Source organism: Entelurus aequoreus, linkage group LG09 (genome assembly GCF_033978785.1).
Source record: "Entelurus aequoreus isolate RoL-2023_Sb linkage group LG09, RoL_Eaeq_v1.1, whole genome shotgun sequence".
NCBI lineage: Eukaryota > Metazoa > Chordata > Actinopteri > Syngnathiformes > Syngnathidae > Entelurus > Entelurus aequoreus.
In genome coordinates this window covers 71,429,970-71,451,104 of record NC_084739.1, presented here as the reverse complement: position 1 = coordinate 71,451,104, position 21,135 = coordinate 71,429,970, and the positions used below count along the sequence as shown (strand labels likewise).

Here is a 21,135-nt window from a genome sequence, read left to right as displayed (position 1 = left end):
TATGTGGATATGTTTAGTCCATGTCACGATACACCATATATATGTGGATATGTTTAGTCCATGTCACGATACACCATATATACGTGGATATGTTTAGTCCATGTCACAATACACCATATATATGTGGATATGTTTAGTCCATGTCACGATACACCATATATATGTGGATATGTTTAGTCCATGTCACGATACACCATATATATGTGGATATGTTTAGTCCATGTCACGATACAGGATATATATGTGGATATGTTTAGGCCATGTCACGATACACCATATATATGTGGATATGTTTAGTCCATGTCACGATACACCATATATATGTGGATATGTTTAGTCCATGTCACGATACACCATATATATGTGGATATGTTTAGTCCATGTCACGATACACCATATATATGTGGATATGTTTAGGCCATGTCACGATACACCATATATATGTGGATATGTTTAGTCCATGTCACGATACACCATATATATGTGGATATTTTGCCTTAGCCTTGAATGAACACTTGATGCATATAATCACAGCAGTATGATGATTCTATGTGTCTACATTAAAACATTCTTCTTCATACTGCATTAATATATGCTACTTTTAAACTTCCATGCAGAGAGGGAAACCACAACTAAAAGTGTATTTATTAAACAGTTATTAAGCAGTGGCACAAACATTCCAAACAGAAAGTGCAAGATTGTCAGAGATATTTTTAAAAAAGCTATTAGTGCACTTTTTGGGAAAAACCGGGAATTCTGGGAATTTTTTTGAACTTGGAAAATTGTAATTTGATTGTCCAAGGTGAGCAGAGTGAGTGGATGTTGGAACGCTTCAAATCGGATGAGAAATGTGGGATATGTAGTCGATTGTATATTTCCCAGTCATTGTCATGAGGAGGAAAATTACTGGAAATATGAATGGGAATTTCCCTTTAAAAACCGGGAATTTTTGAAAATATTGATACTAGCACAATTGACCTTGATGATATAAATGAGTTGGTGTTGGAATTTTTCAAAACGGTTGAAAAATGTTGACCTACTAACAGTAACAATGGGTATTTCGGAATTCCTGGAATTTCAGGAAAACCAGGAATTTTTAGGAAAAAAAAAAAAGAGATAACTTTTGTTATAAGCGATCTGTCTGCTACTCATGAAGACTTTTGACTTTTGCACGTCAAGAAGAAAAAGGAGAATTGTGTGCAGTTCACCTTAATGACGGAGGGGGGGGCCCGGGCGGGGGTGTTGGCGTGGAGCTGCGCCAGGTTGGCGATGCTGGCCAGCGTGCTCAGGCGGTTCATCTGGCCCATCGCCATGGAAACGGAGGCGGGTGCCAGACTGGCCGGGATGAGGGGATGTGACATCATCATGAAGGGCAACTGGTCCAGAACTGAAACGGCGGAGACGACAACACGTTAGAACGTGACAGTCTGGTCACTTATAGCATAGAAGAATATTCTATTGCATTTAAGCAAACTATGAATAATAAAACATGTCTCCTTCATCATAGCTACACGTATGACCAAAAAAGGGGGTGAAAATCAGTGGTATTCAGTGAGGTAAGATGAATGAAATGTTCATTGCTCCTGCCAAATGAATTGCACTGAGTGGAGCGCATCACCACTCCAAGATGGCGGCCCCGCATCTCGTCAGCGCCAGTAGGCAGTAGCGCTCCATGCTGCGTCTACTTATAAGATGTCTATGGTGCTAGCTAGATGGTTCGCTTACTAGCGAGCTTGTTTCGGTGCTCTCAACAATTTTTTTCTTCTATTTATTTTGGGGCAGCGAAACAAGCTTGCTAGTTAGCGAGCCATCTAGCTAACTTACTTGTTGTTGACGGCGGTCTACTTTGATGCTAATCATGTTAGCATCAAACAGTGCGGCGTTTAGGCAGCGAGTACCTGCGGCTGAGGAGAGCCTTCAACAAATTTAGTCTAGATACATTTTGTTTATTTATATTTCATTTAAAAAAAAAATGCAAACGTGATACTTTGACACGAAAAATGAATGTTTTGTCAAGGATTTTAAAGACTAGCGGGATTCAGTTGGTGCCAAACTAATCCCTCGGTAGCTTCACCCTACAGGGTGAGATTTATATGTAGCAACTACATAGCTATCATTTTCACACATTATATGTATTGATTTATTTAGTGTGGACCTAATCAATAATCCCTTGGCATGTTCTATTGTGGGTTCTGTTCAATTGTATTAATAAACAAGGTTTATTTGAAATAGGGACAGATACAGAAACATAGATATCTGAAACAGTTATCCAATGTATGCATCATAGTGTTTGTAGTCAAAGCTCATTTACAACACTTGTCCCCAACAACAACAACAACAACAACACAAATCTAACATCATTAAAAATAGGAAAATAAAAAGAATGAGGCAAAGAGGAGTCGATAATAATGATAATAGTAATAATACAGACAAGGTGCAAACTTGATAAAAGACATTAATAATAATAATAATTATAATAATAATACAAAGTTTAATATTATTAATATTGTAATTAATTATTACAATATTATTTATTTAACAAACTGCTGGCCAACAATGAGCCACCAGTCTATCCCTAATGCTCATTAAAATGGATGCAACACTTAGCTTGCTCATCATAACATAGAAAATGCCATCCATCTTCTTCCGCTAATCAGTGGGGTCGCGGGGGCAGCAGCCCAAGCAGACAAGCCCAGACTTCCCTCTCCCAGACACTTGGTCCAGCTCCCCCCGAGGTGTTCCCAGGCCAGCCGGGAGACATAGTCTTCCCAACTTGTCCTGGGTCTTCCCCGTGGCCTCTTAGCAGCCGGACAACAAAATACCTTTTATATTCCGACACGTCTTCAAAGACTTCCAAGTGCTCCTTATCCCTCCCTAAGCCATCTATTGTCCACAAAGCTCTCTTTAAGTCAGGAATGGAGTCTCTCTAAAAGGGAAATCCTTTCTGTCAACAACACCCCTGTGGCTTGTTGTCCTCCCTCTGGTCATGACACAAACACTCCTGATTGGGGCGCCACATAAATATTTATCATTTAATAAAGACACAAGCAAACAACAAAAGACACACACGGGGAGGAAGTGGAACAAAAGAAGCTGATGGCAGTGCTGGTGCTGGGCCAGCAATGCATGCTGGGTAATGATGATGCACACAAAGGACTGGGGGAAACAACCATGGACGCCATTCTGCACAATTGTCATCAATAATGTGGAAGGAGGGAGACGGGGGATGAAGGACGGGCGCTTAAGGAGAGGAAAGAAAGGAATGAAAGTGAAAGAAAAGAAGAGAGGAACGCAAGGAAAAGAGAAGAAAGACGGTGGGAAAATAAGAAGGAAGGAATAAAGACAATGTGAGGGAAAAGTGGTGGAGAAGGAAAGGATTGAAAGGAAAGAGGAAAAGAAAGTAAGTGATGAAAATGAAAAGGATAAAAGAAGGAAAGAAAAGGAAAGAGAAGGTACAGAAAACAATTCAAGTGGATTGAAAACACAAAGGGAAGGAAGTAGTGAAGAGAAATAGAAATGAAAAAAGGAAGCAATTGAAGGACGAACACAAAAGGAAGAAATGCAAGGAAAAGAAAAGAAAAGACAGAAAGAAAACACAAACATCAAAACAAAGGAAGAAATGTTGACATGAGAGAAGTAGAGATGAAGCAGAAAAGTTAGATTCAGGAAGCAAGTAAGGCAGCAAATGAAGGAAGGAGGGAAGACAAAGTCGATGAAGGAAGGACAAGAATGAATGATAGCAGCAAATACATGAAAGCAAGGAAGTGGAGTCAGTGAAGATAGAAAGAAGGAAGAAATGAAGGGAAGAAGAAAGAGAAAGGAAGTAGATGGAGGATGAGAAGGCAGGAGGAGGAAGAGAAGGCAGGAGGAGGATGAGAAGGCAGAAGGAGGAAGAGAAGGCAGGAGGAGGATGAGAAGCCAGGAGGAGGAAGAGAAGGCAGGAGGAGGATGAGAAGGCAGGAGGAGGAAGAGAAGGCAGAAGGAGGATGAGAAGGCAGAAGGAGGTAGAGAAGGAAGAAGGGGGATGAGAAGGCAGAAGGAGGATGAGAAGGCAGAAGGAGGAAGAGAAGGCAGAAGGAGGATGAGAATACAGGAGGAGGAAGAGAAGGCAGGAGGAGGAAGAGAAGGAAGGAGGAGGATGAGAAGGCAGGAGGAGGAAGAGAAGGCAGAAGGAGGATGAGAAGGCAGGAGGAGGAAGAGAAGGCAGGAGGAGGAAGAGAAGGCAGAAGGAGGATGAGAAGGCAGGAGGAGGAAGAGAAGGCAGGAGGAGGAAGAGAAGGCAGAAGGAGGATGAGAAGGCAGGATGAGGAAGAGAAGGCAGAAGGAGGATGAGAAGGCAGAAGGAGGATGAGAAGGCAGGAGGAGGAAGAGAAGGCAGAAGGAGGATGAGAAGGCAGAAGGAGGATGAGAAGGCAGGAGGAGGAAGAGAAGGCAGGAGGAGGAAGAGAAGGCAGGAGGAGGAAGAGAAGGCAGGAGGAGGAAGAGAAGGCAGAAGGAGGATGAGAAGGCAGGAGGAGGATGAGAAGGCAGGAGGAGGATGAGAAGGCAGGAGGAGGAAGAGAAGGCAGAAGGAGGATGAGAAGGCAGGAGGAGGATGAGAAGGCAGGAGGAGGAAGAGATGGAGTCCATTAAAGAAGAAGTAGTACAGCAAGACAGGATGGATAGGACATAGGACATAGGACATAGGACTGTGTGAAAGTAAGTACCTAAGTAAGTCAATAAGCAAGTAAGTAAGTCAATAGTTAAGTAAGTAAGTAACTAAATAAGTATGTAATTAGGTAAGTAAATATGTAATTAAGTATGTAAGTAAATAAATAAGTAAGTAATTAGGTAAGTAAATATGTAATTAAGTATGTAAGTAAATAAATAAGTAAGTAATTAGGTAAGTAAATAAGTAAGTAACTAAATATGTAAGTGATTAAGTAAGTACGTAAATAAGTAAGTAAGTAAGTATGTAAGTAAATAAGTAAAAAAGTAAGTAAATAAGGAAGTAAGTAATTAACTTACTTCCTTATTTACTTACTTATTTATTTACTTACATACTTAATTACATATTTACTTACCTAAGTAAATAAGGAAGGAAGTAATTAGGAAGTAACTAAAAACGTAAGTAAATAAATCAATTATTATGTAAGTAAATAAAATATGTAATTAATTAAATAAATATATAAGTATGTAATTAAGTAAATAAAAAAGTAAGTAAATAAGTAAGTAATGAACTAAATAAGTACGTTAGTAAATAAATAAGTAAGTAATTAAGTAAGTACTTAAATAAGTAAGTAAATAAGTAAAAAGTAAGTAAATAAGGAAGTAAGTAATTAGGAAGTAACTAAAAACGTAAGTAAATAAGTAGGTAAATAAATCAATTATTAAGTAAGTAAATAAATATGTCATTAAATAAGTAAATATGTAAGAACGTAAGTAAGTAAATAAAAAAGTAAATAAATAAATAAGCTACTAAATAAGTAAATAAATCAGTAACCACGTTAGTAAATAAGTAAGTAATTAAATAAGTAATTAAATAAATAAGTAAGTAAGTAAGTAAATAAGTAATTAAGTAACTAACTAAACTAAACGTAACTTTAACTGGATCTTGATGGATTCCACAGGGGTCATTTTCTTTTTGAAGTCCATGACCAGCTCTTTGGTCTTGTCCACTTTAAGGAGCAGATGGTTTACCTGAGACCACTTCAAGAACATGTGGATTGTAAGTATGAGATGTCTCCTATGTGGTTCTGTGGACTAAAGAACATGTGGATTGTAAGTATGAGATGTCTCCTATGTGGTTCTGTGGACTAAAGAACATGTGGATTGTAAGTATGAGATGTCTCCTATGTGGTTCTGTGAACTAAAGAACATGTGGATTGTAAGTGTGGTGTGGTTCTGTGGACTAAAGAACATGTGGATTGTAAGTATGAGATGTCTCCTATGTGGTTCTGTGGACTAAAGAACATGTGGATTGTAAGTATGAGATGTCTCCTATGTGGTTCTGTGGACTAAAGAACATGTGGATTGTAAGTATGAGATGTCTCCTATGTGGTTCTGTGGACTAAAGAACATGTGGATTGTAAGTATGAGATGTCTCCTATGTGGTTCTGTGGACTAAAGAACATGTGGATTGTAAGTGTGAGATGTCTCCTATGTGGTTCTGTGGACTAAAGAACATGTGGATTGTAAGTGTGGTGTGGTTCTGTGGACTAAAGAACATGTGGATTGTAAGTGTGGTGTGGTTCTGTGGACTAAAGAACATGTGGATTGTAAGTGTGGTGTGTTTCTGTGGACTAAAGAACATGTGGATTGTAAGTGTGGTGTGGTTCTGTGGACTAAAGAACATGTAGATTGTAAGTGTGGTGCGGTTCTGTGGACTAAAGAACATGTAGATTGTAAGTGAGGTGTGGTTCTGTGGACTAAAGAACATGTGGATTGTAAGTGTGGTGTGGTTCTGTGGGCTAAAGAACATGTGGATTGTAAGTGTGGTGTGGTTCTGTGGACTAAAGAACATGTGGATTGTAAGTGTGGTGTGGTTCTGTGGACTAAAGAACATGTGGATTGTAAGTGTGGTGTGGTTCTGTGGACTAAAGAACATGTAGATTGTAAGTGTGGTGTGGTTCTGTGGACTAAAGAACATGTGGATTGTAAGTGTGGTGTGGTTCTGTGGACTAAAGAACATGTGGATTGTAAGTGTGGTGTGGTTATGTGAACTAAAGAACATGTAGATTGTAAGTGTGGTGTGGTTCTGTGGACTAAAGAACATGTGGATTGTAAGTGTGGTGTGGTTCTGTGGACTAAAGAACATGTGGATTGTAAGTGTGGTGTGGTTCTGTGGACTAAAGAACATGTGGATTGTAAGTGTGGTGTGGTTCTGTGGACTAAAGAACATGTGGATTGTAAGTGTGGTGTGGTTCTGTGGACTAAAGAACATGTGGATTGTAAGTGTGGTGTGGTGCTGTGGACTAAAGAACATGTGGATTGTAAGTGTGGTGTGGTTCTGTGGACTAAAGAACATGTGGATTGTAAGTGTGGTGTGGTTCTGTGGACTAAAGAACATGTGGATTGTAAGTGTGGTGTGGTTCTGTGGACTAAAGAACATGTGGATTGTAAGTGTGGTGTGGTTCTGTGGACTAAAGAACATGTGGATTGTAAGTATGAGATGTCTCCTATGTGGTTCTGTGGACTAAAGAACATGTGGATTGTAAGTATGAGATGTCTCCTATGTGGTTCTGTGGACTAAAGAACATGTGGATTGTAAGTATGAGATGTCTCCTATGTGGTTCTGTGGACTAAAGAACATGTGGATTGTAAGTATGAGATGTCTCCTATGTGGTTCTGTGGACTAAAGAACATGTGGATTGTAAGTGTGAGATGTCTCCTATGTGGTTCTGTGGACTAAAGAACATGTGGATTGTAAGTGTGGTGTGGTTCTGTGGACTAAAGAACATGTGGATTGTAAGTGTGGTGTGGTTCTGTGGACTAAAGAACATGTGGATTGTAAGTGTGGTGTGTTTCTGTGGACTAAAGAACATGTGGATTGTAAGTGTGGTGTGGTTCTGTGGACTAAAGAACATGTAGATTGTAAGTGTGGTGTGGTTCTGTGGACTAAAGAACATGTAGATTGTAAGTGTGGTGTGGTTCTGTGGACTAAAGAACATGTGGATTGTAAGTGTGGTGTGGTTCTATGGGCTAAAGAACATGTGGATTGTAAGTGTGGTGTGGTTCTGTGGACTAAAGAACATGTGGATTGTAAGTGTGGTGTGGTTCTATGGGCTAAAGAACATGTGGATTGTAAGTGTGGTGTGGTGCTGTGGACTAAAGAACATGTGGATTGTAAGTGTGGTGTGGTGCTGTGGACTAAAGAACATGTGGATTGTAAGTGTGGTGTGGTTCTGTGGACTAAAGAACATGTGGATTGTAAGTGTGGTGTGGTTCTGTGGACTAAAGAACATGTGGATTGTAAGTGTGGTGTGGTTCTGTGGACTAAAGAACATGTGGATTGTAAGTGTGGTGTGGTTCTGTGGACTAAAGAACATAGTAGGAACCATGACACAATACAGGCAGCAAACATGGCGACTATGTTCTTATATTCCCCAGTCCTCTAGGCCCCGCCCCCATCAGTAGCCGCCCTGTCCCTCCCATCATTCTCTCTCTGTGCAGTTTCATTAAAAACATCAAAAGTCAAAGTGGCTCTCTCATGTTTATCCCAACAAACCATTACTGTAAACAAACACTTGCTGCAAATTTCCCAGAAGATCTTGTTAAACGCACAAATGGCTGCTCGCGCTCTTCCCGGGACCTACAAGGTGTCACGCTCAGCATTTGTGTACATGTGTGTGTGTGTGTGTGTGTGTGTGTGTGTGTGTGTGTGTGTGTGTGTGTGTGTGTGTGTGTGTGAGCCGACATACGCCTTTGTAGTGGTGCGAGAACTAGAAGGGGGCCTATGCCTTCCCATAAGGCCGTGGGTGGTGCTATGGAAAACAAAACATGTTGCATTCACGTGTGTGTGTGTGTGTGTGTGTGTGTGTGTGTGTGTGTGTGTGTGTGTGTGTGTGTGTGTGTGTGTGTGTGTGTGTGTGTGTGTGTGTGTGTGTGTTTCCACTTGCCTCTACCATTAAGAGTGATTGAGGTTGTAACCATGCCACCTAACTACACACAGATGGTAAACAGCCTTGTTTACCCACGTGAGCGCCACAGTAGCAACACTAGTGAGGGTATGAAATAAAGTGCTAGTGTATTCCACACACACCTCCTTATAAGCCCCGTCATCTGTCCAAACACACTCATGTCGCTTTAACCTGTCGATAACAGCGGGTGGAAGGCAAGGGGGTGAGAGGGGTGGTGCATCCGCCTTACTTGCACACGTGTGTGTGTGTGTGTGTGTTGCATCATTGATTGTGCAGCGTTTGTCGTTTGCATTCAAGGTAGTGAATTAGAGAGAAGACTATTGATTGGTCTTCAGCCTCTCATCTTATCCATCCCGCTATCTGTCCGTCTATCTGTCCTTCAGCCTCTTCCCAAAGCTCTGCTTTTATCTAAAGGAAAACAACTAAGTTAACGCATGCGATTAATCACAAAAAACTATCGCGTTAATCGTGTATATACGCAGATTAATCGCGCAATTTATCATCGGAAATGTTGCTTTGCAATCAATACACCCCAACGGGACTTTGAATTATACTGTTACCAAGTTCTCAGCAAATAAATGATTTTCACAATATTTATGTGTGTGACAATAAAACAAAGCAAGCAAGTAATTTATTGTGATTAATCGCGATTAACCATGACTAACATGATTTTAAAAAAATATTTGTTTAACAACACTAAACAAAGCTAAAGTGACATTAATGCACCCTTTTTACATAAAGTATACACCATTCCAAACATCAACTGAGACGTAATCATTTTTAGTAGGGCTGCAACAACTAATCGGTTAAATCGATTACAATCGATTATAAAAATAGTTGGCGATTAATTTAGTCATCGATTCGTTGGTTCTAGGCTTTTTTTTTTTAAATTTTATATATATATATATATATATATATATATATATATATATATATATATTCACTCATTATATATACACCATTCCAAACATAAACAGACAAACTCATTTTTAGTAGCCAGAAAAAAACATGGGACAATAAATTCAAATTATGCCAGCAAGTAATTTACTACGATTAATCGCAATAATCAGATTTTTTAAAGACGAAATTGTTTGACAGCACTAAAAAAAGACTAATTACATATACAGCATTCCAAACAATAACAGAGATAAACTAATTTTGTGTAGCAAAAACGAGAAGAGACAGACAAATTAGATTCATGCCAGCCAGTGTGAGAGACAGAGAGTGATTATTAATTATGCCAGCAAGTAATTAACTGCGATTAATCGCGTTAAAAAAATCAACTAAAAATGCACTCATTACATATACACCATTCCAAACATAAACAGATCATTTTTAGTAGCAAAAACGGGAGCACGACATTTTGCTGCATGCTTACAATGGGAAAAAGCAGCACCATCTGGTGGGCAAATATGAACATTACAAATTAAAAAGCCAGCAATCCAAATTGAAATCTTGACACAAAGCAAATAATTAGTTTGTGTTGGCATTTTTTGACATCTGTTGATTTGATGACATTTTCATGTATTGTTAATCAAAGCGGTCATTTTCAGGCTACTTCAAGGAGCAAAGACCATCATTTCAAAAATATTTCAGGAACAAATATTGTCAGAAGAATTGTATATAGGTTATCACACAACTTGTTTGCTATGAGTTCATGATGCCCTGCGTGAAGACAAAAGCTGTCTTTGATCTTATCAAGCAAAAGGCAGACTGCTTGTAAACCCCCGCTGTGTGCACTGAAATGCGCCGTAGAGGTGTCGGTTTCTCAGATCTTGGACAGCCCCAGGAAGGGCCTTATCACGACCCCGAAATCTACGAGCAGAGAGGGGGCAAACCTGACACCGCTCCAAGCACCCTTTCTTTGAACTCTTTATGACCCAGTGCAGCTGCTGTTTATGACCCCCCCTCCCCTTAGAAGTAGCTGCCGCTATGTAATCAGGAAAAGCCCAAATAAAGAAGGAGGCGTGGAGCTCCCTCCTCAGAGCGGTGCACGACCACGCGCTCTCCTCATGAGCTAAATTGAATCCTGTCTCTGTTCGATTCCTTGCTTCTTGTCTTGTTCAATAGATAGTTCAGTGTTTGAACCTGACAAAGTACGCAACAGAGCCAAAGTGGCTTGGAAAAATAAAGAATGGCACACAAATGTCCCCGGGATCTCTTGAGGGATAAATTAATTGTTCAATGTCCAACAAAGGACATTGCTCCTGATGTTGGATGTTCAACCTGAGCCACATTGACAGACTCCTTCCTCTCCGGGAGGAAACGGCGGCGTCACATCCTGGTTTTAATCAGCCGCGCGTAAACACAGCTGCGCGACTCGTATTGACAGATGTGCGAGAGGACCAAACAGTCGTGTTGTGACAGAGCAATTAAAGGTTTTGTGAAAACATACGACAGATGACACCCACCCAGGCCGGGACTGTGGTCCCCGTTCTCTCCGTTGTGGCCGCCATGGTGTTGCTGGTTGCCGTGGTAACCGCCCATCTCCAGCTTGATCTTCTTGGCCAAAGCGGACAGATCTGCGAGGGAGACAAATAACAGTTACTTCAAGTTATAGACGTCCGTTCATTTACATGGAAATGAGCATCCCTTGGCAATTTGCATTGGAGGCAGTACCTAAGATTCTCCAGCAGATGGGGCTGTGGCAAAAAAAGCTTTTGGACACATTTCCTTCCTGCCTGTCTGACTTTGACTGTATTCCAACCGACTCTCCTTGTCCTTTAATGGCTGTGTTGGGACGACACAAAATAATTGTGAGCCAGGAATTCTACCTAGCAACAAGCGATTGCGCAACTGGGGCGGAGAGGGTGGAATTCTGCTCATTCATCAAAAGTTATTTCAGTTGGTGTACAGATAAAGCCATTAGAATTGTACATTTATTTAGAACACTAGCAATAATAATAATCATAGGAATGAATACAGTAATAAATTTAGAAATTATTATAGTATATTAATAATTAATTAATACAATAGTGATTATTTTAGTTTTTTATTTTAAATCAAATTCAGTTATTTTAGTTTTTTTGTTTTAAATCAAATTCCACTGCTTTCAATAAAATTGAAGTTAAAAAAAAAATGTATGCCATTTTTTTGGTCATTTTAGTTTTGAAGAATCCAAATCTAATCCTATCCGATTTATTATACAGTACATAAACATTTTAATTGATTCGTGTCATTTAAATATAGTAATGCCAATTTATGAATTAATTAATTTAATGTCTCTAAATTAACTCTAATGAATTTATTTAATGGCTCTAATTAACCCTATTTTAGTGTTTATTTTCTGTAAAAACAAACATTTAATAATTCAAAAAAGGCTTTAAAAAGCATTATATTTGTATTATTATGTGCTCAATGTATGGAACATATACAGAGAATATCTTACAAAGAACACTTATCTTTTCCCCCTAACTAGTTAGTAGTAGTGTTGTCCCGATACCAATATTTGGTACCGGTACCAAAATGTATTTTGATAGTTTTCGGTACTTTTCGCTACTTTTCTAAATAAAGGGGACCACAAAAACATTTCATTTTTGTCTTTATTTGAACAAAAAATGTTAGTGTACATGAAACATATGTTTATTATTGTAATTTAGTCCTTAAATAAAATAGTGAACATACTAGACAACTTGTCTTTTAGTAGTAAGTAAACAAACAAAGACTCCTAATTAGTCTGCTGACGTATGCAGTAACATATTGTGTCATTTATACACCTATTATTTTGTACACATTATGAGGGACAAACTGTAAAAAATGAATTATTAATCTACTTGTTCATTTACTGTTAATATCTGCTTATTTTCTGTTTGAACATGTTCTATCTACATTTCTGTTCAAATGTAATAATCACTTATTCTTCTCTTCTTTGATACTTGACATTAGTTTTGGATGATACCACACATTTAGGTATGGATGTGATACCAAGTAGTTACAGGATCATACATTGGTCATATCCAAAGTCCTCATGTGTCCAGGGACATTATTTACTGACTTTATAAACATAATATAAATAAATAAAAAAATGAAAGAAGATGTTGTGATTAGGGATGTCCGATAATGGCTTTTTGCCGATATCCGATATTCCGATATTGCCCAACTCTTTAATTACTGATACCGATATCAACCGATACCGATATCAACCGATACATGCAGTCGTGGAATTAACACATCATTATGCCTAATTTGGACAACCATGTATGGTGAAGATAAGGTACTTTTTAAAAAAATAATAATAAAATAAGATAACTAAATTAAAAACATTTTCTTGAATAAAAAAGAAAGTAAAACAATATAAAAACAGTTACATAGAAACTAGTAATGAATGAAAATGAGTAAAATTAACTGTTAAAGGTTAGTACTATTAGTGGAGCAGCAGCACGCACAATCATGTGTGCTTACGGACTGTATCCCTTGCAGACTGTATTGATATATATTGATATATAATGTAGGAAGCAGAATATTGATAACAGAAAGAAATGGGGGGAGGGAGGTTTTTTGGGTTGGTGCACTAATTGTAAGTGTATCTTGTGTTTTTTATGTTGATTTAATTAAAAAAAACAAAAAAAAACAAAACAAAACAAAAACGATACAGATAATAAAAAAACCGATACCGATAATTTCCGATATTACATTTTAACGCATCCCTAGTTGTGATGCCAAAAAATATCGATGTGATCATAGTAGTATCGACTAGATACGCTCCTGTACTTGGCATCATTACAGTGCATGTCAGGTGTAGATCCACCCATGACGTTTGTTTACATTCTGTTAGCGGTGAGCTATTGTATCCTCCTGCGGTGTGTAGTGAAGCATGTTTAGCTATTCCTCGTCCTCCAGTGATAATAATACTCGTAAGAAACTTCCTTTAGCTGCTAGCTAGCTAGCCATGTCTTAAAGCATCTCTTCCTGAGGGTGTTTCAGTGTTATAACTTCACCTTTATCTTGAGTTTGTACACCAAAATGTGTCCATTCTCCTTTTTCTGTCCACACACTGTGTCTGCTTGCAAGTACTCTGTGTGTGTGCGCTGCCGAACATGCTCCTCTGCTCATAAAACCAGCAATGGCACAACGTGACGACGACGGGGTGCGGGTGGGTGGATGACCGGTACCCCCTAGAGTACCAAATATGATTGATTAGTATGGCGGTACTATACTAATACATGGATAGGGTACAAGCCTAGTTAGTAGTACAAAGGCACACAGATGTAACTAAACACAAGCTCCTGGAAAGAGGTAAGACTAAGAGGCAGAGATGGAGAATAAAGCGGATCAATAGGCGTCAGATCGATGGCCTCGGTGGAAGATGAAGAGCGGTGGACGTGCAGGAGGTTGTCGTTGGAAGACATTCATTTAGTTTGGCAGCCAATCAAGCAGGACATTCATCTCTCCCACCTGGAGCACACACCCTTACCCACAATGCACCAGCAGGAAGTGCAGACCCTCTTTTTAATAGAGGTCCTGCTCTTTCTTTGCATATTAGGACGCGCGGTGAGGGGACCTCAACCCCTTAGGAAAGTTTGACCTGCGCGGCAAACCTTCAAAAATCTGTACACTGCAAAAAGTGAAATCTAAGTAAGATGAAATATGTCAAATAAGGCTGATATTTGCTTATTTTCTGTCTGATAAGATCATTCTTCTCACTAAGCAGATTTGATGTTGGAGTGTTTTACTTGTTTTAAGTGTTTTGGTCCTAAATGATGTCAGTAAGATATTACAGCTTGTTGTTGAAATTTGATGAGCTATATTGAGTAAAACATGCTTGAAACTAGAATATCAAGTGTTGCAAAGCTGTGTCATCAACACTCACAAGTAGGGATGTCCGATAATGGCTTTTTGCCGATATCCGATATGCCGATATTGTCCAACTCTTTAATTACCGATACCGATATCAACCGATACCGATATCAACCGATATATACAGCCGTGGAATTAACACCTTATTATGCCTAATTTGGACAACCATGTATGGTGAAGATAAGGTACTTTTTAAAAAAATGAATCAAATAAAATAAGATAACTAAATTAAAAACATTTTCTTGAATAAAAAAGAAAGTACAACAATATAAAAACAGTTACATAGAAACTAGTAATGAATGAAAATGAGTAAAATGAAGTGTTAAAGGTTAGTACTATTAGTGGAGCAGCAGCACGCACAATCATGTGTGCTTACGGACTGTATCCCTTGCAGACTGTATTGATATATATTGATATATAATATCAAATTAAATTATTAAACTGTTTTTAACTTTTAACTTTTTTAACTGCTTTTTATCTAACAAAATTGTTCTTAGGGTAATTTTGTATTTGCTTTTTTTTTTTTTTTTAATGTGTATTTTACTTCTGTTTTAAATTTTATTTTTTAGTCTGTCCTTTGCCTTTATTTCTTTGTGGTGTACAGCCCGTTGTTTTTCAACTGTGGTTGTTTTTAAAGGGCTTTATAAATAAAGTTGGTATGGTATGGTATGGTACAGGGGTCGGCAACCCGCGGCTCTAGAGCCGCATGCGGCTCTTTAGCGCCGCCCTAGTGGCTCTCTGAAGCTTTTTCAAAAATGTATGAAAAACGGAAAAAGATGAGGGGAAAAAATATATATTTTTTGTTTTAATATGGTTACTGTAGGAGGACAAACATGACACAAACCTCCCTAATTGTTATAAAGCACACTGTTTGTATTAAACATGCTTCACTGATTCGAGTATTTGGCGAGCGCCGTTTTGTCCTACTAATTTTGGCGGTCCTTGAACTCACCTTAGTTTGTTTACAGTGTATAACTTTCTCCGACTTTCTAGGACGTGTTTTATGCCACTTCTTTTTCTGTCTCATTTTGTCCACCAAACTTTTAACGTTGTGCGTGAATGCACAAAGGTGAGTTTTGTTGGTGTTATTGACTTGTGTGGAGTGCTAATCAGACATATTTGGTCACTGCATGACTGCAAGCTAATCGATGCTAACATGCTATTTAGGCTAGCTATATGTACATATTGCAGCATTATGCCTCATTTGTAGCTATATTTGAGCTCATTTAGTTTCCTTTAAGTCATCTTAATTCAATGTATATCTCATGACACACTATCTGTTTGTAATATGGCTTCTAATTTGTTGCGGCTCCAGACAGATTTGTTTTTGTATTTTTGGTCCAATGTGGCTCTTTCAACATTTTGGGTTGCCGACCCCTGGTATGGTGTAATGTAGGAAGCAGAATATTAATAACAGAAAGAAACAACCCTTTTGTGTGAATGAGGTTAAATGGGGGGAGGGAGGTTTTTTGGGTTGGTGCACTAATTGTAAGTGTATCTTGTGTTTTTTATGTGGATTTAATTAAAAAAAAAAAAAAAAAAAACATACCGATAATAAAAAAAAACCATACCGATAATTTCCGATGTAACATTTAAACGCATTTATCGGCCGATAATATCGGCAGACCGATATTATCGGACATCTCTACTCACAAGTATAAAACTAATTTTTTTTAAAGTCATCATTTCTTGTTTCAAGCGTGAAATAAAAAATCATGACTTTGACACAATTGTGTCTCATAATTAAAACAGATGACAGCCAAATGGACTTTGCTGTTTTATTTTCAATGCAACAATAGAACACACGTACTCATATAGTAGTACAGTTGGCACAGTACAGTAAACTGACAGTTAATATTTCAACATTTAACATTTCTAACTATTTTAAACAGAAATAGTTCATGCACATTCAGATAAATTCTTCAAAATTACAATGAAAACATTTTGGCCGGGGGCCGGGCTGTATATATGCGCACTAATTGACTGAAAGAGCACGCACTTGGCGCGATGATGTCATGTTGTCGATGGAAAAATGCATTTTTAGACGGCTAGGAGACCCCGAGAGTAACAAGCGCTTGCCTTGTTGCCTTTCCATTAAGAACAATAAATTAGCTTTTAGTACCGTATTTTTCGGACTATAAATCGCAGTTTTTTTCATAGTTTGGCCGGGGGTGCGACTTATACTCAGGAGTAGGGATGATGTTTGATAAGGAATTATCGAGTTCGAGCCTATTATCGAATCCTCTTATCGAACCGATTCCTTATCGATTCTCTTATGGAGTCCAGATAGGTTGTTGTATATGTAAAAAAACACACAATATTTGGTTTAACAAAAGCTCACTTTTATTATATAATAAAAAAATAAAATCTAATAAATAAATAAATATTGACTGTTACCCACCTAAAAAAATAAAATAAAATAAATAAATATTGACTGTTGTTACCCAAAGTATATTAAGTGGGATTTTTCAGAGAAACAAATATATACAGTAACACAAAAACAACCTGTCCCTGTGATCACTATAGGTGTATAAATAATAATATAGTGTTAAATAAAATCAGTCCCTTGGGCACAAAACTGAAAATAATACAGCTCTCCAAAAAATGCACTTCTGCTGCTATTGGAACATAACTGTTTGTTATGATGCTTTGACATTTTTGCACTTTATTTCTTTATTGAAAGACAATTCTATGAAGAGAAAAGTTCTTTGCAAATGTGGTTACAATGCTAAAAAATGAAAAGTTAAAGCTAAAAAAAGAAATACACTTTATTGAGTTAACATTATTTCTTTATAGGGGGAAAAATGTTATGAGCGAGAGAATATAACAACTACACTACCCAGCATGCAACGGGAGTTACGAGCATGTGCGGTAGCCCCGAAAAGTGTTGCATGTTGCCACGCTGTGAAAGTAAACGTCAAGAACTCAGCCAACACGCCTCGTCTGCATTATTTATAATTAGACAGACAACACATCTACAGTGTGATTTTGTAACGTTTACAAGGAAAGAAAAACAAAAGTTAAAAAAGGGAGATATGTTGTATATATATGTATGTGCTGCGGTTGCTTTAAGAAGGTTGCGACAGCTGCCGTAAAGGAGGTGCGTTGCTAGCCTGGTTGCTATGTTTCCGGTTGGTGGTAAAAGTGTTGGTCATGTGTTTGTACCCTGCTCAAATCTCTCAGTAAAGTTATTCGATGGATTATAGCTTTTGTTTTGAACTTTATTACACCTTGGAGCACTTTTTCCCGTCCATTGTTTTCCTGCTTTCGCTATCTGCGCCTAATGACTGAGCTACGTGACGTCATTTCTTGTGATGTCACACGGAGCATTTCTGGTCGGGACGGGATTCGAATAAAGAATCAACTCTTTTCCTTTACTATAGTGGTCTCGATAACGGGTACCGGTTCTCAAAAAGGGATTCGAGTCCGAGGACTCGGTTCTTTTCTTATCAAACAACCGGGAAAACCGGTTTCGAGTATCATCCCTACTCAGGAGCGACTTATGTGTGAAATGATTAACACATTAGCGTAAAATATCCAATAATATTATTGATGTCATTCACGTAAGAGACTAGACGTCTAAGACTTCATGGGATTTAGCGATTAGAAGTGACAGATTGTTTGGTAAACGTATAGCATGTTCTATATGTTATAGTTATTTGAATGACTCTTACCATAATATGTTACGTTAACATACCAGTTGGTTATTTATGCCTCATATAACGTACACTTATTCAGCCTGTTGTTCACTATTCTTTACACATTTTCAATTGCCTTTCAAATGTCTATTCTTGCTGTTGGCTTTTATCAAATACATTTCCCCAAAAAATGCCACTTATACTCCAGTGCGACTTATATATGTTTTTTCCTTCTTTATTATGCATTTTCGGCCGGTGCGACTTATACTCCGGAGCGACTTATAGTCCGAAAAATACAGTATAAGTTTGCTGGTTTCAAGAAATGTAATGCCGAGCGCATATCATTATGTCAAGATAATGGCACTAGCATTTACTTCATTTAAGAATATTTTTCAACATATTGAGCAAAAAGGTCTCTTTTTTTTTCCTACCAAGAAAAGTGCACTTGTTATTAGTGAGAATATACTTATTTTAAGCTATTTTTGGCTTCATTGAAGTTAGCTAATTTGACTTCTTTTGGAAAGTCTTGACAAGCTGAATGTTCTTGTTCTATTGGCAGATAATTTTGCTTAGTTCAAACAAAATACTACGGAGCCCCTAAAGCATGGGTGTCAAACTCTGGCCCGAGGGCCAAATTTGGCCCGCCGTGTAATTACATTTGGCCCTTGAGGCAATATCAAATTAACATTAGAGCTGGCCCGCCGGTATTATACAGTAACACCGCTAATACTCATACTTGCCAACCCTCCCGATTTTCCCGGGAGACTCCCGAATTTCAGTGCCCCTCCCGAAAATCTCCCGCGGCAACCATTCTCCCGAATTTCTCCCGATTTCCACCCGAAGAACATTATTGGGGGCGTGCCTTAAAGACACTGCCTACAACCTGTCATTACGTCCGCTTTTCCTCCATACAAACAGCGTGCCGTCCCAGCCACATAATATATGCCACTTTTACACACACACACACACACACACAAGTGAATGCAAGGCCTACTTGATCAACAGCCATACAGGTCACACTGAGGGTGGAGTATAAACAACTTTAACACTGTTAGAAATATGCGCCACACTGTGAACCCACACCAAACAAGAATGACAAACACATTTCGGGAGAACATCCGCACCGTAACACAACATAAACACAACAGAACAAATACCCAGAAGCCCTTGCAGCACTAACTCTTCCGGGACGCTACAATATACACCACCCGCTATCACCAAACCCCGCCCCTGAACATGTAAATACACGATTAATAATTCAGCTTTGCGAAGCTAAAAAAATAGAAGCTAACCTAGCTACGTAGCCAACATTATAGCAGCAGTCTCAAATGCAGATAGAAACTAAATAAAAAAAAACCCTGACTGGATGGATAGACAGAAGATCAATAATACTATTAAACCATGAACATGTAAATACACGATTAATAATATTCCGCTTGGCGAAGCTAAAAAAACAGAAGCTAACCTAGCTACGTAGCCAACGCGATAGCGCCAGTCTCAAATGCAGGTAGAAACTAAATAAATAAAAACCCTGACTGGATGGATAGACAGAAGATCAATAATACTATTAAACCATGAACATGTAAATACACGATTAATAATATTCCGCTTGGCGAAGCTAAAAAAAACAGAAGCTAACCTAGCTGCGTAGCCAACGCGATAGCATCAGTCTCAAATGCAGATAGAAACTAAATTAAAAAAACCCTGACTGGATGGATAGACAGAAGATCAATAATACTATTAAACCATGAACATGTAAATACACGATTAATAATATTCCGCTTGGCGAAGCTAAAAAAAAACAGAAGCTAACCTAGCTGCGTAGCCAACGCGATAGCATCAGTCTCAAATGCAGATAGAAACTAAATAAAAAAAAACCTGACTGGATGGATAGACAGAAGATCAATAATACTATTAAACCATGAACATGTAAATACACAATTAATAATATTCCGCTTGGCGAAGCTAAAAAAACAGAAGCTAACCTAGCTGCGTAGCCAACGCGATAGCATCAGTCTCAAATGCAGATAGAAACTAAATAAAAAAAATCCTGACTGGATGGATAGACAGAAGATCAATAATACTATTAAACCATGAACATGTAAATACACGATTAATAATATTCCGCTTGGCGAAGCTAAAAAAAACAGAAGCTAACCTAGCTGCGTAGCCAACGCGATAGCATCAGTCTCAAATGCAGATAGAAACTAAATAAAAAAAAACCCTGACTGGATGGATAGACAGAAGATCAATAATACTATTAAACCATGAACATGTAAATACACGATTAATAATATTCCGCTTGGCGAAGCTAAAAAAACAGAAGCTAACCTAGCTACGTAGCCAACGCGATAGCGCCAGTCTCAAATGCAGGTAGAAACTAAATAAATAAAAACCCTGACTGGATGGATAGACAGAAGATCAATAATACTATTAAACCATGAACATGTAAATACACGATTAATAATATTCCGCTTGGCGAAGCTAAAAAAAACAGAAGCTAACCTAGCTGCGTAGCTAACGCGATAGCGCTAGTCTCAAATGCAGATAGAAACTAAATTTTAAAAAAACCTGACTGGATGGATAGACAGAAGATCAATAATACTATTAAACCATGAACATGTAAATACACGATTAATAATATTCCGCTTGGCGAAGCTAAAAAAAACAGAAGCTAACCTAGCTGCGTAGCTAACGCGATAGCGCCAGTCTCAAATGCAGATAGAAACTAAATTAAAAAAAAACCCTGACTGGATGGATAGACAGATGATCAATAATACTATTAAACCATGAACATTTAAATACACGATTAATAATATTCCGCTTGGCGAAGCTAAAAAAACAGAAGCTAACCTAGCTGCGTAGCTAACGCGATAGCGCCAGTCTCAAATGCAGATAGAAACTAAATTAAAAAAAACCCTGACTGGATGGATAGACAGAAGATCAATAATACTATTAAACCATGAACATGTAAATACACGATTAATAATATTCCGCTTGGCGAAGCTAAAAAAAACAGAAGCTAACCTAGCTGCGTAGCTAACGCGATAGCGCCAGTCTCAAATGCAGATAGAAAGTAAATT

The 21,135-nt window shown here is 38.2% G+C and overlaps 1 protein-coding gene across 3 annotated transcripts in view; it reads right to left on the bottom strand.

The window, feature by feature from the left end:
- Positions 1-21,135, bottom strand: part of dachc (dachshund c) — a 137,141-nt gene that overhangs the window by 34,038 nt on the left and 81,968 nt on the right. For 2 of the 3 annotated variants that reach the window (XM_062059288.1, XM_062059289.1), the window contains exons 3-5: positions 11,238-11,348; positions 11,030-11,140; positions 1,209-1,387 (exon numbers count right to left, since the gene is read on the bottom strand). In XM_062059288.1, the coding sequence (XP_061915272.1) occupies positions 1,209-1,387; positions 11,030-11,140; positions 11,238-11,348 (401 nt within the window). The remainder of the gene's footprint in view (positions 1-1,208; positions 1,388-11,029; positions 11,141-11,237; positions 11,349-21,135) is intronic. The other variant, XM_062059290.1, reaches the window with a different exon arrangement.